Genomic DNA, 17218 nt, shown 5'->3' on the forward strand with positions numbered 1-17218 from the left:
AGTCTAGTCTATAGTCTAGTCTATAGTCTAGTCTATAGTCTAGTCTATAGTCTAGTCTATAGTCTAGTCTATAGTCTAGTCTATAGTTTAGTCTATAGTCTAGTTTTTATATATGGTTTTATCTATAGTATGGTCTAGTCTGTAGTCAAATTTATAGTACGATTATAGACTTTCTGAATCCGTGCCAAACAAAGATCGGTAGCGTGTTTAAAATCTGTCCGCATATAGATGTTGTAGTCTGATATAGGCAATGTCCCCACAATAGCTTCTGTGATGATCTTATAAAGAAAATTGAACACAAAATTTTTAAATAATGTCAATGCTGCTGGTATTTAAACATTTATATTTATTAAAAAACGTTATTTATTTTAGCTTATAGAAATAAAAATCTAATTAATGTAATGCAGTTATGTATATAATGCAGTGATTATAAAATAATAAATAAAATTTGTTTAAACCAAAACATAAATATTATAGGTATTGTTAAATACCCTATCGATACTATAAAACAAATAAAACCTGAGTTTATAAGAAAAGTTATTTAAAAAAAAATTTATAAATAAATCAAGCACATTACTCTTGTTCAATCAATTCTAATAATTTAATGTCTTCTTTGGTTTCTTCGTCATCGTCATCTTGATCAACCTTAAAACAAAAAGATTAGAAAACTAAAAATAATTTTCAATATCAAAAAGTGAAACAACTTACTTCAAATCCAAAATAATCTGATATGAGTGACTGTGTTTTTTTCTGAGTTTCTAAAAATAATGCAAGAGAAAAAAATAAAATTTAAAATGTAAATATTTTAAATATTTAACATAAATGTACACCACATACTTATAGCGGTAGTTTTGTTAGTCTTTTTGTTTACTGTCGTAGATTTAACTGGTTGTGCCTGTACTTGTGCTATTACTTCTTGTAACTCTTCATCATCATCATCATCATCTGGCAAAACTTCTATAACCATAAAATCTTGATCATCATTAACTTCTAAAGCCACTATTTTGGCTTCATTATCATCTCCCTTAAGGATTATAGATTGTTTAAGTGCCGGCTGTGGAGAAGCAACAGTTTCCATTTTTAAATCTATTCCAAATTTTTCATCAGTTGCTGCCTCCAGTTGTTCTTCGTATTCTTGTTCTACATACTCATCAGCTTCTAATTCTTCATAGACATATTGTATGTTTTCCTCATTGCAATCTTCATCCCCTACTTCTTCCTCCTCTTCTTCTTCATACCCTTCTTCGGGTATTACTTCATCATCATCGATTTGCTGTTGCTCCTCCCCAGTATTGTTATCATTATACCCGTACTCATCATTATTTTCCAAAAGGCTATTACTGGTTGTGGATAATGCTACAACAGTACCATCCATTCTAACACGTGTCATTCGTCCCACTTTCAATGCTTCTTTCTTTTTCATTAGATCCGATGAGGGATCGTGGATTTCCATATGACGCATAAGATTTCCATTGAATGCAAACATTTTATTACAATGTGGACACTTATGATCTTTCTTACGTGTTTGTGGTGGTTCATAATTATCCGAATGATAAATTTTCATGTGACGAACAAGTAGTGGTTTCTGACGAAAACTAGTATTACAAATCTCACATATAAATGGTTTCTTATCCAAATGTATATGAAGATGCGATTCAAGGTGACGCTCCGATATGGAAGCATAAGGACAATAATCACAGCTGTAAAGAGATGCAAAACAAACAAAAAATCAGCAAAAATTTTTTATTCTTTAAAAAAATTTTGAAATTTTCTTTTTCTAGTTATTTTAAACATTTCTTTTTGATAACAATTTTTTAAAGAATTTTTTTTTTTTTAATTTGCTACTTTTAAGAAAATTTTAGATTTTCTTTTAATTTCTCTTTTCAAAAAAATTTTATTTTTTTGTAGAAAATTTTCGAAATTTTCTCTCTTTATAGAATAAATTTTGAAATTTCTTTCCAAACATTTAGAAATTTCTTTTTTTTAGATTTGACTATAGACTAGTCTATACTCAGACTAGACTTTAGACTAGACTATATACAAAACTATAACCTAGACTATAGACTGGAATATAGACTAGTCTATACTCAGACTGGACTATAGACTAGACTATAAAGTAAAATATATACTTGATTATAGGATAGACTGTAGATTTGACTGCAAACCATACTACAGGCAAGACTATTGTGTAACTAGACTTAAGAATATTAGAAAACTTAAAAAAAATTCTATAACTTTAGAATTTAAGTTATAAAAAAACTCACCGGAAACACTTTTCACCTTCATGTGTCTTCAGATGCATCTTATACGAATAACGATCGGGTAATTCTTTACCACACCGCTTACATGGTATTGGTTGATCAGAACTGTGTAGCTTTTTTATATGTAGACGTAAGTCTGTTTTACGTCCACACGTTGTAGGACATAGGTGACATTGAAAGACAGGCTTCTCATTAACAGAATGTATAAGACGATGAAGTTTTAGCGAATTCGATTGGGTAAAACGTGCATGACATATATCACATTCATACGGTTTCTCACCCGTATGTATACGCATATGACGCTTAAGTTTGAACGTATCCGGGGAGGCATATGTACAGTGGGGACATTGATAGGGCCTTTCACCGGTGTGACAGCGCATATGTCGCCGTAATTTACTCATTTCTACACTGCTGTAATCGCATTCAGTACACTTATGAGGTTTAATGTGTGTATGCCTATAGCGTACATGACGCACCAACTCTCCCGATGTAGTAAAGGCCATATCACAATCCTTACAAGCATGAGGCTTAACGCCCAAATGTGTATTACGATGATTCATGAGGGAGGAGTTCGTTTTAAAACCTCTTTCGCAAACGGTACATTTATAGGGACGTTCGTCCGAGTGCTTTTTTAAATGTCTGGACAATAAGAATTTTTTGGCTGTCTGATAGGGACACAACATACAAGTAAATGTTGCTTCTTCATTTGCTGTAGACTTTTTGGTACTTTTCAATAACCCTTTTGAGCCGTAATCGGCATCAGGTTCAACGCCGGGGTCATCAGGATCTTGTTCATTTTCATCGAATTCGTAGACTTCTTCTTGCGAAATAAATTCCGAGTTTACGGTTTCATCCGCAGTTTTGACATCATTATTTTCCTTTTTCATAGCTTTACTATTATTAGCAGCTAATTTGGTCTTTTTTGTGGAAACCGAGGCAGCTTGGGCTGTAATTTTCAGAAAATTATTAGTTTATTATATTAAATGAATTATGTTTATAAATTTTCCTTGCCTTTTGCTTTACGTTTATTGTTGGGAGTAACAACAGTTGCCGGAGCTTGTGAAACCTTGTTTATAGGTTCTACTTTTACAATTTTCTCTGACGTTTGAAAATAATAATTACCCTCTGCATCCATAATTATGGCACCGCGATCTTCTGCTTCCTTTTCATCCTCAACACTACCATTCTCTTCCACTTCTGTAACAAAATCATTCTTTATCGATTGAATGACTTCATTGTTTAATTCATCGTCTTCATCTTCTTCCAATTTTTCCAAATAGGTTTGAAAATAATCGGGATCATTATTGATTACAGTCATCTGGAACAATATAAATTTAAATTTGAATTCAAAAAACAATTTCCCACTAAAAAAAACCATATTGCTCCCAGATGTCGTCGCTATTTTTTTACTCTTCCCCAGAATACGAAAAAAAAACAGAACGCGACACCATGCGGACAAACCATAAGTATACATACTTTTTTGTTTTTGTTAAATAAAACAACAATACGCGATTAGTTAGTACGAGGCTTTTTTATTGATTTTGCTAATTATTTCTTAGGCAGAATTTATTATATTGTTACTGTACACAAAGATATATTGAATTCTTCGGAAAATCTTGTTATTTTTATTTTCTTTTACAATATTTGCAATTTTTATCACTTTACAATTGTTATTTTTCACACTATTAACTTTTTCCGTCAGAGCTAGTAAATGACACAAAAGAAAAATACATTTTATTTCGCCCCGTTGTTTGTTATTATCGTTGCAAGATGGCGCATATTCAATTGAATTTCCCCTCTTACTATAAACAGTGTGGGCAATAAAGCGATTTTATTCCAAATTGTAGCGGGAAAAAAATATGTTGACGTTTTGTATACAAAAAACGTGCGTGTTCTGTTTTTTTTTTAATCAAAACAAGTATGAATGTAAAGCTAGGGCATGGGTGATCATATGATACCCTACATCTAGGAGTAATGTAGGATAATTTTTAAATTATAAAGCATTAAGTTTGTTTTTACATTAATTCCGGAATATTTTTATTTATTGTTGACAAAAAAATTTTGGTAGAGGAACTTACGTCTACGTGAAAGTTGTTTATGTAAAATTTTATAGTGTTATTAGTGTTTACAAATGAACTGTAACCTTCAAGTAAGTGTCATTTAAACTTCTGTAAAACTAAGCTTGTATTGTTTGTATTGGGTCTACTATAGTGGTATTAAGTATTAAAGAAAAGGTTACCATTAGGGTTCTACAGTTAAAACGAAAAGTCGACTTTTCGACTTTTTTATTTAGTTAAAAGTTGACTTTTCGACTTTTTGCATTTTATGAAAAGTCGATTTTTCAACTTTTCGACTTTTTTCATTTTAATAAAAGTCGACTTTTAGACTTTTCGACTATAAGTATTTTATAAATAGTTGAATTTTTTCGACTTTTCAACTTTTTTTCGACTTTTCCGACTATTTTAGAGTTTTTGACTTTTTTCACTTTTTTAAAATTATTGACTTGTTTCTACAATTTTCGATTTTTCGACTTTTTCCGACTATTCGATTTTTTTTTGATTTTTTACGACTTTTCGACTTTTTTCGACTTTCTGACTTTTCGGCTTTAATTCACAAAGTCCACTTTTTGACTTTTTTCACAGACAATAGTCGAGTTATCGACTTTCTTTGAACAAAATAGTTGACTTCAACTTTTCGACTTTTTTCGACAAAAAGTCGATTGTTCGATTGTTCGATTATTCGAAAGTCGATTTATAGAACCCTAGTTACCATTACTAAATTTTTAATGAGTTAAAACACAACCCTGGTTAGATTTGACAGTAAAGTTGCCAGATGAGTTTAGAAAAACAGTAGTTTATGCGTTTTTTTCACACGATCACACTTTACGTACGTAAAGTGTAATGAAAAAGTAAAAATTTTTTCACAATTGTTATAAAACAATAACAGAGTAAAATGGAAACAGCTGTTTACCTTTTTTGTATGTTAATACATTAAAATACATTGCTTGTTTTCAAAAGCTTTTATTTCAAAACATAAAAACAAACATTTTATCTCAATGTGTGATGGTTTCATTATAAATTGCGTTAGATAATCCCATCCGTACTATTCTACACAAAATTTTGACAGAGTAAAAGTCTGTTTTTATGAGGATCGGTCCAATTTTAACCCCTATCCCCATATACAAGGTCCCCTTCAGAAATTGACTTTAACGCACTTCAATACTTAAAAATACGAGTATAGCTATGAAATTCGTTACATAGAAATAAGTTTCTTGCAAGCCACAATTTCAAATTAATATTAACCTAATGTTTATAGGAGAGCATTTCATTTACTGCATATCAGATTCGGAATAGTAACACTTTACATGTTAAATTTATAATTAAATTTGTGTAATAAACAAAAAATATCGGTGCCTTTTTATGATTTCAACAAAAATACATTTGTTCGCTATAAACGGTTTCAACTGTACTATAAAATGGGTTGCCATTTTTTAATTAATATCAAAATGTCATAGGTTTTTAAATTTCTTAAATAAAACTTAATAAAATATTATTTAAAACTGTAAATATTATGATATAATAATTTTCTTATTAAATGTATTTTTAAACGACCCGCTTTAGTTTATTTTTATAAAATTGTCATTATTATTTTGCATTTAATATTAAACCTCACCGCAATCTGCAAAATATTAACCACAAATTTCTATTAAACATAATAAGAGCACAATAAGAACGCAATTCAACATTTATTTAAAATTTTTATAAATTTCACAAATAAATATGATCGTATAAACCACAATAACTGTTATGATAATATAAACGGTACATTTGAGACAACCAATTTGCTCCTGTTCCTTTCGCGTATAATATAAATCATAATCGACAACGTCGTCAATGCAATGATAATTATCGGAATTTTGTATTGACATAACATAATTCATGTAATTAAATGTCTCTGGATTTTCAAATATAGTTTCATTATCATCCGACATTTTAAATAATTCTTTTATGTTTTTGCTTTCCAAAACTTTTTATTTTAAACTTGTTATTTTCACTTTTTTCTTAAAAAAATTGTTTGGGTATGACAATATTATTTATTTTTATTAAAACCCGTAGTATTATTAAATGTTTTTTATATATACAATGTAAGCATTTAGCGTCTTAATCCCAACACTCTGTGAACTCATACATATATTGATGTTTATGAAAGAGAAAAATATTTTTAAAAAAAATATGCGCTCGTATAATTTTAAAAATAACTATAGACACACACAACTGTTGATTTTTAGTGATGTGTTTAATGATTCAATATGATGTCGATACCATTAGTGATCACATTGTAGGGAATTATCGACAAATTACACTTAAACAAAATGATGTATGAAAAGGCGTTTTATAAAATCAAAAACAACGTTTAATATATTGTTAAAAGTGGAATGTTGGCTTAATTATAAAAAATTACACATGAAAATAAAGTTTTCAAAAAGTCAAACCTAGGATTGGTCTGAGTGAGGTAAATCCTAATCTCAACCCAGAATAATAGTTTAGTGTCCTAAATTCAAAAAAAAAAAAAAAAAAAAAAAAAAAACATTAATATACAAATTTGAACATTTGACAGGCTATGATGCATTATTTTAATATTTATTAATTTCAATAATGAATTCTTAAGGTGGTAAAAAACTAAAACATTTAAACTTATTTTTAATGTTCCTTTATAAAACCAATTTCCACAATATCACATTGCGAATATTTTATATAAAATAAATATAAAAGCGGTAAACCACGTCAAGCAAAATATTCCATACGCAAAATTTGAACAGCATTGTGATTCCTGTGATTTACTATTGTTAGAATTACTATTATCGAATGAATGGTCGTAAGAGGAATCATTGTGATAATTATGGAAAAAATTTGAATCATTATTGGTGGTCATATCATAAGATGTATGATCTGACGTATGACAAATACCGCTGTCAAATCCTCCACCGTCATCACAACCGCCACTATCAAATCCTCCACCACTATCGCATCCACAATCTGACATTTTGATTGGTTATTATGTTTTTCTCTAAAATGAGGAGGAAAAAAATATAGAAATTATTAAAAACGACTTGATACATAGATAGATAAATAGATAGATTGATAGGTAGATAGATATATATATATATAATATATATATATATATATATATATATATATATATATATATATATATATATATATATATATATATTATATATATATATATATATATATATAATATATATATATATATATATATATATATATATATAAAGATAGATAGAAAGGTAGATAGATAGATAGATAGATAGATAAATAAATAGATAGATAGATAGATAGATAGATAGATAGATAGATAGATAGATAGATAGATAGAAAGGTAGAAAGGTAGATAGATAGATAGATAGATAGATAGATAGACAGATGGATAGATAGATAGATAGATAGATAGATAGATAGATAGATAGATAGATAGATAGATAGATAGATAGAAAGAAAGAAAGATAATTTATCATTTTTTATTTTTGTTAAAAATACTGCTACCACAAAACTATTTTGCACTAATATATTCTAATTTACTCCGGCAATAAACTAAACTCAATTACACCGATTCTTAGAAATTACCATATTACCATAATAAAACCATATTCCACTGAATATGACGATTTTGTTGTAAAACGCTTTATTTGTACTTACAACTAATGTTTTACAAAAAATGAATCTCGAACATGAGTTTTAATAAGTTTGGCGACTGATTGCAAACAACTGATCGAACAAAAGTTTTACTATGAAACTAACAAACAAATTGAATTCAATCGAACGTTGGTTATAGGGACTTGATTATTAATATTATATGTAACTTGTTTATATGAAATAAATTTCCGAAGAGAGAGGAAGAAGAGATTTTAAGAAAAATGTCATGTGTAATGAATAATAACACTTAGCCAATGCAACATACAAAAAGTTGCCAGATATTTGTTTTTATTAAACTAAATTAACGTTACAAATGTTACTAAAATTTTAGATCAATAAATTTTTTTCTACAATCATAAAATGAATAAAAAATTGTGAATAAAACAACAATTACAATTTTTTAATATTATTTTTATCTAAAAAAAATCTGAAAACATGGGTTATAAAGTGTTAATCATAATGAATCCAATGACTAATAAAAATATAAAAATAAACGCTCCAAAACAACAACCCCAGCAAGACGATTTATTTGTTTTATTATTAACGTTTTCTGAATTATTATTGAAATTATGATAACTATCATCAAAATTATTTGATGCAACACCGAATGTGGGATCATGGTGGAAATTATGAAAAATACTTGGATCATTACTATTGGCAATATCATATGTGGCGCTATTATCGTTAACAGTATTATCGGATGTATGACAAGTACCACTTTCACCACCACCTCCGCCACTATCGCCGCAAACCGTGTCACATGCGCCACCACTGTCAAAACCTCCACCGCTATCACAACAAGTCGTATCACATCCTCCGTCCGACATTTTGTTCTAAGATTAATGATTTTTTCTAGAATATAGGACAAAATATTTATTTTATTAAATAAAGAAGTTTCCATTTACAATATACATATGTATATAATTCTATATATTATTATTATTATTATTATTATTATTTTTTGAAAAATGTTTCCAAAAATTTTAAGCATTTTTTCATACCATGGTTACAATGTCTGGTTATTTTTATCGTAATGATATACTGATAACACAGGCCAACAAAGTTTTCGCCCAGAGATCAGAGTAAACATTTCTGAAGGATTGATCATTGTTAAATTCGAATCTGCCCTCATGATTTTCTTATAAAATCAGACTTTATGATATATCATGCCTTTAAATCTGACAAGTCCATATTTTTTCTATATTTAACTGCTTAAACAATGCGAAAGACACCTTTGTTGTCATCTGAAAGTCTTGTCAGTCTACTTGAATATAAAGTTTTAACCTTTTCACTTAATACAGATTTATTTTCGGAATTCAAAGAGATTATAAAATAATTGTTTGACTTAATTGTAGTGGATAGAACAATAATAATTTCCGATTTTGTATTAATAAATTTAGAATTAGATTTAAAGTAGATATCGAAAACATTAAAGTATTTGCGTCGAAATTTTTTTTAAAGCTCGAGGAAAAGTAATATATATTTTTTATACTCTATGTGAAATGGATGAATGGATTAAAAATTTCGAAAATTTTTTAAATTTTATTTTCCTAATGTACATATAGATATAAAAAATTGATCATTTGAAAATAGTTAGATCGACACAGCTTTATTACGAGTGGGTTATGGTGACAACTACGATAATACTGATGACAATGATTGCCATTAGAGTTGCAGTCACCCAAGCGCAACAGTTTTCGTCATGTCTATCTCCTTTTAAAGTCGTATCGGGACACAAGCAAATGCAACAATTAACGCAACAATCCACAACTTCCTCATTATCCGTATTACCGCTATCTCCACAATCGAAACATGAACAATCATCACATTCTATATCCGACATTATGTTAATTCTACGAAAAAAAAATATATTATTATTACACCAACATTAACATGACCAAAAAGGCGTTAGTTTTATGAAATATGACTAAGTTATATTATTGTATCATAGAAAATCTTTCAAACGATTTTCCATAAAAAATAAAACTCAAGAATTTAGAAAACCATATTTAACTATGCCGAATTATTAATAGCCTTCTTAAAAACGTTTTTTTATTACCATATTGAATATTTATAAAAATTTAGATTTATCAAATAATGGACCGATCTGGGCAACATTAATTCATAAGATATTTATATATAAGATATTTTGCGTTAATACAAATCCATTTTCGGGAGTATGAAAAATTTAATGGAAGTTTTATGAAATTTTAAACCGATTCTAATAATTCTAAATGATCGCTATTGCCGGCGTGAGAGTGATTTTTACAAAACGTCCAAACTAAAACTTCAATGTTTATCTATAATTGATTAGAAAACAATTACTATTAACACAGATAAGAAACATAATCTGTATTAAATATATTTTTAAAATTCACATGATATTTTTTTTAAGTATTTTACGAAATGTTTTAAAATATTCAAGTCTTTAAGATAAAACTTATATATTTTATTTTTAAACGATTAAAAATATGTAGTTATTTATAAGTCATTACTAGACACCTTCTAATTAATACAGGCGATATGTAGTGGTAATCGTAAAGTATTATTTCGAGTAAATACAAGTCATTAAAAAAACTCGGCAACGATTTGTACTTACACATCAACTTACTTTTCATTGATTAATACATAAAGCCGTGTGAACAACTTTTTGTGCATAAAGCAAAACAAGTTTTAAACTCCCTATCTGTAAGTACTTATTTAAAATGATAAGTTCATACATCTAATATCACCACAGTGTTCACTAGGGTTCTATAAATCGACTTTCGAATAATCGAACAATCGACTTTTTGTCAAAAAAAGTCGAAGTCGACTATTTTGTTCCAAAAAAGTCGATAACTTGACTATCGTCTGTGAAAAAAGTCGACTTTGTGAATAAAAGTCGAAAAAAGCCGAAAAGTCGAAAAAAGTCGATAAGTCGAAAAAAGTCGAATAAAGTCGAAAAAAGTCGAATAAAGTCGAAAAAAGTCGAAGAAAGTCGAAAAAAGTCGAAAAAAGTCGGAAAAAGTCGAAAAATCGAAAATTGTAGAAACAAGTCAAAAAAAAGTCAAAAACTCTAAAATAGTCGGAAAAACTCGAAAATAAATAAAGTTGAAAAAAGTCGGAAAAAGTCGAAAGGTCGAAAAATCGAAAATTGTAGAAACAAGTCAAAAAAAAGTCAAAAACTCTAAAATAGTCGGAAAAACTCGAAAAAAGTCAAAAAATAGTCAGAAAAAAGTAGAAAGAAGTCGAAAATAGTCTAAAAGTCGAAAAAATCGAAAAGTCAAAAAAAGTCGGAAAAAGTCGAAAAAAAAGTCGAAAAGTCGGAAAAAGTCGAAAAGTCGGAAAAAGTCGAAAAGTCGACTATTTATAAAATACTTATACAGTAGTTTTCCGATTTAACGACCATTCAATTCTACGAACATCGCATTTTACGAACAAGCTAATTTTTCCTATTGAATACCTTAAATAACGAACCAAACTTGTTTTTTGTACTCTGTTTAACGCACTAATAAAAATATTATTATTTAAATGAAGATAAAATGACATTTATCAAAAATAACAAATAACCTAAGTTGTAGCAAGCGGTGCTTTTATACCAAAACTGTAACACATTCTGGGTTCTTATTAAATTTTAGTTCGATGTAGCTATGTCCGTCCGTCCTTCAGATAATGACTTTAACGCTCAATACTCGCTAAACAATACGAGTACGCCGAGTACTAACCGATATCACTAACAAATTTTATGGGAATTGGTCCTTATCCTCCATATCAGGCCCCCTTAAGAAAATTACTTCAACGCTCATTACTCGCTTAAAAATACGAGTATAGCGATGAACTTCGAGAAATAACTTTAAAGCTCATGACAGAATTAAAAATACAGCGATTAAATTCGACACAAATATGGTTTGAAGGTGGGCATATAAGATTCGGAATTCTGTGTTTTGTGCTATTTTTATAAAAAAAAATTAATTTTTATAAAATACATTTAAAAATATTTTACGTAACTATTTTTAATTATTTTCCTACCAAAAACCCACGTTTTACTTAGTACTGCATATAACGAACTTTTCAATTTTACGAACAGGCCTGACAACATATGGGTTCGTTAAATCGGAAAACTACTGTAGTCGAAAAGTCTAAAAGTCGACTTTTATTTCAATGAAAAAAGTCTAAAAGTCGACTTTTATTTAAATGAAAAAAGTCGAAAAGTCTAAAAATCGACTTTTATTTAAATACAAAAAGTCGAAAAGTCGACTTTTAACTAAATGAAAAAAGTCGACCCTACAAGAAGTAGTGAAAAGCGTTTTTTAACTCATAACTTTTCAATATAAGTTTTTGCTGGGTGAGGTATGTATGTACACGTTGAAAATGTTTTTATTTTTTCTTTAATAATAATTTTTTCACCATAAATGAAAACTATGTTAGAAAGCTATTTTTAAATTTTGAATCACATTGGAGATCTCTTTTTAAAATTACTACTTTCTTTTAAAAGTTTTTACAAATCTGTGGTAAAAAGGCAAAAATACATAAGTTGTTTTTTTGTACTTTTTAGGAGAACGTATTAATGTTTTAAAATCCAATACAAAACTATATAAAAAAACATTGAAAAATTTCGATAATTTCAAAAGTTTTCTTCCGATATTTATGAAAAATTGACATAATATAGATTTTTGATTTTTACATATCTTGAGATATGTACTTTTTCAGTTTTGCCACAGAAATGTATACATAATACATAATTTTCTATAATAATTTCAAAATGTAAATAAACAAAAAATGCAAAGAATGTGTAATATACATTTCTTAAAATTTTTTTATACAAATCCCCTAACCAATATTATCATATATTTATTTTTATTAATTATGGTACGTACAGTTACTGCTTTGCACACCAAAAAAAAACAAATTCTCCAACTTGTGTGTTAATAAATTTGCGATTAAAATTACAATGAACAGTCAATCGAACAAAAAAAATCCTACTAATATACACAACTTGTTGTACCAGACAAACAAGTAGAATTCATTCAGATAATGTCGGTAATAATCGAATTTTGTTTCATTAGATTTGTTTATATGCAAGTATTTTGACAATACCTAGAATAATTTCTCGAGAGAAAGAGTATTATATTGACAGTACCTATACATGATCAGCTGGGATCGTTTACATTAAATGCGGATAAAATGCTACCAGATTGTCATCAACTCTAAAATTTCCATTGCAAAATTAATTAAAATTAATCCTGGAAAGTTGTTTTTGAATACTCAATAAGTTAATTTTGTTTGCTAGTTTAAGCTCCCAATGTAGGTGTTTTAAACTTGCAAGAAATGCAAAAGTGTAAAGAGCTAATGCCAAAATATTAATAAAATTTTTATTAGAACAAACATTAAAATGTTTGAATTAACGATTAGTATAAATTATGGAGACTTCACAATATATTTCTTTGTTTTAAATTTAAGTTTTCATTAGTTTTCATATTACATCTACAATTGTCTCATTTTTTTCGTAAAACATGCGTTGTTTTGATCACAGGTATTACGTTTTGATAACAAACTAGGGTTCTATAGTTGAAACGAAAAGTAGACTTTTCGACTTTTTGCATTTAGTTAAAAGTTGATTTTGCGACCTTTCGTCTTTTTTCATTTAATTAAAAGTCGATTTTTCGACTTTTTTTGACTTTACGACTTTTCCACTTTTATTTACAAAGTCGACTTTTCGACTTTTATCATATACGATAGTGTTATCTACTTTTTTGGAACAAAATAGTCGACTTCGACTTTTCGACTTTTTTCGACAAAAAGTCGTTTGTTCGATTATTCGAAAGTCGATTTATAGAACCCTATAACAAACAGTGTCGTTTTCTGTTGTTTTATATGGCAACACTGCGAAGTTTAATCTTGTACTCAAAAATATCGAAGGGGATTAATATTAGATTTGATTAACTAATCTGATTATTAATTGGCACTTGATTGCCAACTCAAAAACCCGCTCTTAGATGTTCTTTGCTAGTTGTTCAAATTGTGATGATCCCAAGGAACCGAGTGTGCATATTGCAGCCCTGTTCCAACTGGCCTTTCGAAATGAAATTTTTAAATTCAAACACATTTGTTAAAATTTATTTTGTCATTCTTGATGATACAGACGCAAGTACATTAATTGATCGAAGGAGTACCTTCAGATAAACGTTTTTTCTTTTATAAAGGCAAACCATAGAGTGCGATGCTATAGGTGTATGGTGGTAATTCTGCTGAGATCATTGGTATAATAATAAGTATGCATCCTTGTGGTAACCCCTGCATACGGCAATCAGCGTCCGTCAATTAGCTCTAGGCGATAATATTCCATGTTACTACCCTATGACCGAAACTAATACATACAAAATGATTTTACTAACACACTTGCAACATTTTTCTTTAAAAATTGCTAAAAAATAGTTAATGGATAATTCCATCAATAATGACGGTATATGCATTTACAGACAATTTATTTCCACAAATTAAAAGGAGCATAAGAGGATTTTACATTCTGTGAGGTATGTAAAATGGTGAAATGATAGTTAATTTATGTATATGCTTATATGTATATTAATAAAATTAAAAATATATATCTTAAAATGTTAATAAATTGTGTTTTATTATAAATTGGCATAGCCGTCAGATTTGACGGATAAATTCATCAAGTGTGATTGGTCAACTGTGAAGGATATATCCATAAAGAATGATTAGTCAATCGTGACTAACATTTCTATCATCCTTGATTTTTAAAAAGCAAAAGAGTGAGCAGCTGAAATATATGTTTTAAAATCGGTAGAATTCATAAGTGCAAGGGAGATGCAAGATCACATGTACATAAATGTTTCCATCAAATTTTTCATATTGCCCTTAAGAACTTGATAGAAACTTTGTTCTAGGCAGTGATCGATATTTCCTTCAATAGTGTCAGTCAAATGACCGGTCAAATGACTGTCACTGTTCTTGTAGGGTACTAGCCGACCTAACACCATCAGTTAGACCTGGTTCACACAACCAAACTTTTTTGGGAAACTTTTGACTTTTGTGTGCGAGAGAAAGAGAAAGAAATATCAACCAACACTTTCTCTCATACACAAAATCAAAAGTTTTTCAACAAAAATTTCGCAGTGTGAACCAGGTCCTATTTCTACGTTGGCTTTTCTTATAGAGGTTCACCAATAGGGTTTTATAAATCGACTTTTTGTCGAAAATAGTCGAAAAGTCAAAGTCGACTATTTTGTTCCAAAAAAGTCGATAACTCGACTATCGTCTATGAAAAAAGTCAAAAAAAGGCGAAATGTCAAAAGGTCGAACACTTGAAAATAGTAGAAAAAAGTCAAAAGTAACAAAAATGGAAAAAGAAGTAAAAATTCTAATATAGTCGAAAAAAATCGAAAAAAGTAAAAAATAGTCGGAAAAAGTCGAAAAGTCGGAAAAAGTCGAAAAGTGGGAAAAATTCGAAAAGTCGACTATTTATAAAATACTTAAAGTCGATTTTTAACTAAAATCGAATTGAAAAATCGACTTTACATAATATGCAAAAAGTCGACTTTTAACTAAATGCTTTAAGCATTCCACGCGTCAAGGCATTCTAGGCTTTTGTACTTGTAACTTTCAGCATAAAAATACATTATTTTTTTGCTGGGATGTACATACATAAGTTTGATGACCTAAAATATTCTGGTTTGACAAACAGCTTGTATATTGTGTTTGTAGCAAACACTATTTTGTATGAAGTAAAAGCAACTACTACTCGTATTATTCCGCTGCCAAATTTTTAGTGAACGCCGACGAAGCATATGTTTGTTGGCGCAGTTCTCTGGGTGACAGCTGCATTTTTTTTTGTGCACATTTTGCACACCGGTGTTTTTCCCGCGCACGATTATTTGTACAAAGCAGGTAAAAAGAAAAATAGTTGAACATTGTATATTATTGCCCAACGAAAAAGGTAAAATTTAAATAATTCTGCAGAGAAATTTTCCTAAACATCATTAAGAAATCAGATTGCGAAGCAAACACACTGCATTTAAGGCAATTGCAGTCCAAAAATATAACGCGACAGAAATTCCCCCGAAAAAACAAGCTAAAGTTGTGAAAACTTTTTTGCGTTTCCACATTTATCAGACGTTAAACAAACGAAAAAGAGAAGTAACGAGAAGAAAAATATAAAAACGTTTTAAGAAAGATTGTTGGTGAGTTGTTTGTGTTTAATATATTTAAGTGAACATTTTTCTAATTTTTGTTGCATATTTTTAGATTTATTAAGAAAAATAAATATTAAAACACATCAGAAATGCCACGCCTTGCAGTAAGAAGAAAAGCTGATCCCATCGAAGTTGACAACAATAATAAAGGTGAAAATGAAGCGCCAAAATCGAAGATGCAAAGATTATCGTTTCAATTGCCTTTACCACAGAGACCACGTGTTGTGGGGCGTGCTTTAGTTTGTGGCCAGGGCGACATGGGCCAACTGGGCTTGGGGGATGACGAGTCCAAATTTGAACGCAAACGACCGGCTTTATTAGATAAAATTACAAATGTGGTAGATGTTAAGGCGGGTGGTATGCACAATTTGGTATTGACACATGATGGTCGCGTTTATTCATTTGGTTGCAATGACGAAGGTGCTCTTGGCCGTGACAGCAGCGAAGAAGGCTCCGAATTTGAGCCCCGACCCATAGATTTGCCCGGCAAAGTATTGAAAATCTCAGCCGGTGATTCGCACTCGGCTTGTTTACTGGAAGATGGCCGAGTTTTTGCTTGGGGTTCATTCCGAGATTCACACGGCAACATGGGTTTGACACTAGAGGGCAACAAACGCTTACCCATTGATGTTTTGCCTGGTTTGACTTGCTGTGACATTGCCTCGGGAGCCGACCATTTAGTTATTTTAACTTGCCAGGGCAAAGTGTATACTGTGGGCTGTGCCGAACAAGGGCAACTGGGTAGAGTATCTTTGAGATCTGCCTCCGGCGAGGGACGTAGAGGTAAAACAGAATTATTGCGTCCTGGTCTGGTAATAGTTAAACGGGGCAAACCTATAGAAGCTATATGGGCCACGAACTACTGTACTTTCCTAAGAGAATCGCAGACTGGCAATATTTGGGCATTTGGTCTAAATAATTACAAACAATTGGCCTATGCCAAAGACATGTCCACCATAATCAATCCTATAAATACGAAATTCGAAAATATAAAACAGATTGCTGGTGGTCAACATCACACTCTAGTACTTAAGGAAGATGGCTCGGT

The 17218-nt window shown here is 29.7% G+C and overlaps 3 protein-coding genes across 9 annotated transcripts in view; 1 reads left to right on the forward strand and 2 right to left on the reverse strand.

Annotated features, from left to right (window-relative positions):
* Positions 1-311: 311 nt before the first annotated feature.
* Positions 312-4037, reverse strand: LOC111684832 (transcriptional repressor CTCFL). The gene is made up of 6 exons (XM_046952604.1): positions 3738-4037; positions 3273-3579; positions 2265-3207; positions 838-1700; positions 709-758; positions 312-645 (listed from the first exon to the last, which is right to left on the reverse strand). Exons 2-6 carry the CDS (start codon positions 3577-3579, stop codon positions 574-576), a joined length of 2235 nt encoding a protein of 744 aa, XP_046808560.1. The 5' UTR covers positions 3738-4037; the 3' UTR covers positions 312-573.
* A 2843-nt stretch (positions 4038-6880) lies between these two features.
* Positions 6881-17218, reverse strand: part of LOC111684863 — a 12873-nt gene continuing 2535 nt past the window's right edge. The window contains exons 1-4 of one of the 6 annotated variants that reach the window (XR_002762741.2): positions 12832-13026; positions 8977-9828; positions 7979-8827; positions 6881-7328 (exon numbers count right to left, since the gene is read on the reverse strand). Coding sequence is in view for 4 of the 6 variants with exons in the window: in XM_046951748.1 (XP_046807704.1) it covers positions 6996-7304 (309 nt within the window). In the remaining 2 variants the exon portion in view is untranslated. Of the gene's footprint in view, positions 7329-7978; positions 8828-8976; positions 9829-12831; positions 13030-17218 lie in introns of those variants that run through there. The other 5 variants (XM_046951750.1, XR_006941003.1, XM_046951748.1 and 2 more) reach the window with 5 other exon arrangements.
* LOC111684826 (regulator of chromosome condensation) overlaps positions 15732-17218 on the forward strand; it is a 2501-nt gene continuing 1014 nt past the window's right edge. The window contains exons 1-3 of one of the 2 annotated variants that reach the window (XM_046951746.1): positions 15732-15865; positions 15938-16158; positions 16223-17218. The exon at positions 16223-17218 is cut by the window's right edge and continues 1014 nt beyond it. In XM_046951746.1, coding sequence (XP_046807702.1) covers positions 16260-17218 — 959 coding nt within the window. In that variant the 5' untranslated portion in view covers positions 15732-15865; positions 15938-16158; positions 16223-16259. Of the gene's footprint in view, positions 16159-16222 lie in introns of both variants that reach the window. The other variant, XM_023447034.2, reaches the window with a different exon arrangement.

Source organism: Lucilia cuprina, chromosome 5, assembly GCF_022045245.1.
Source record: "Lucilia cuprina isolate Lc7/37 chromosome 5, ASM2204524v1, whole genome shotgun sequence".
NCBI lineage: Eukaryota > Metazoa > Arthropoda > Insecta > Diptera > Calliphoridae > Lucilia > Lucilia cuprina.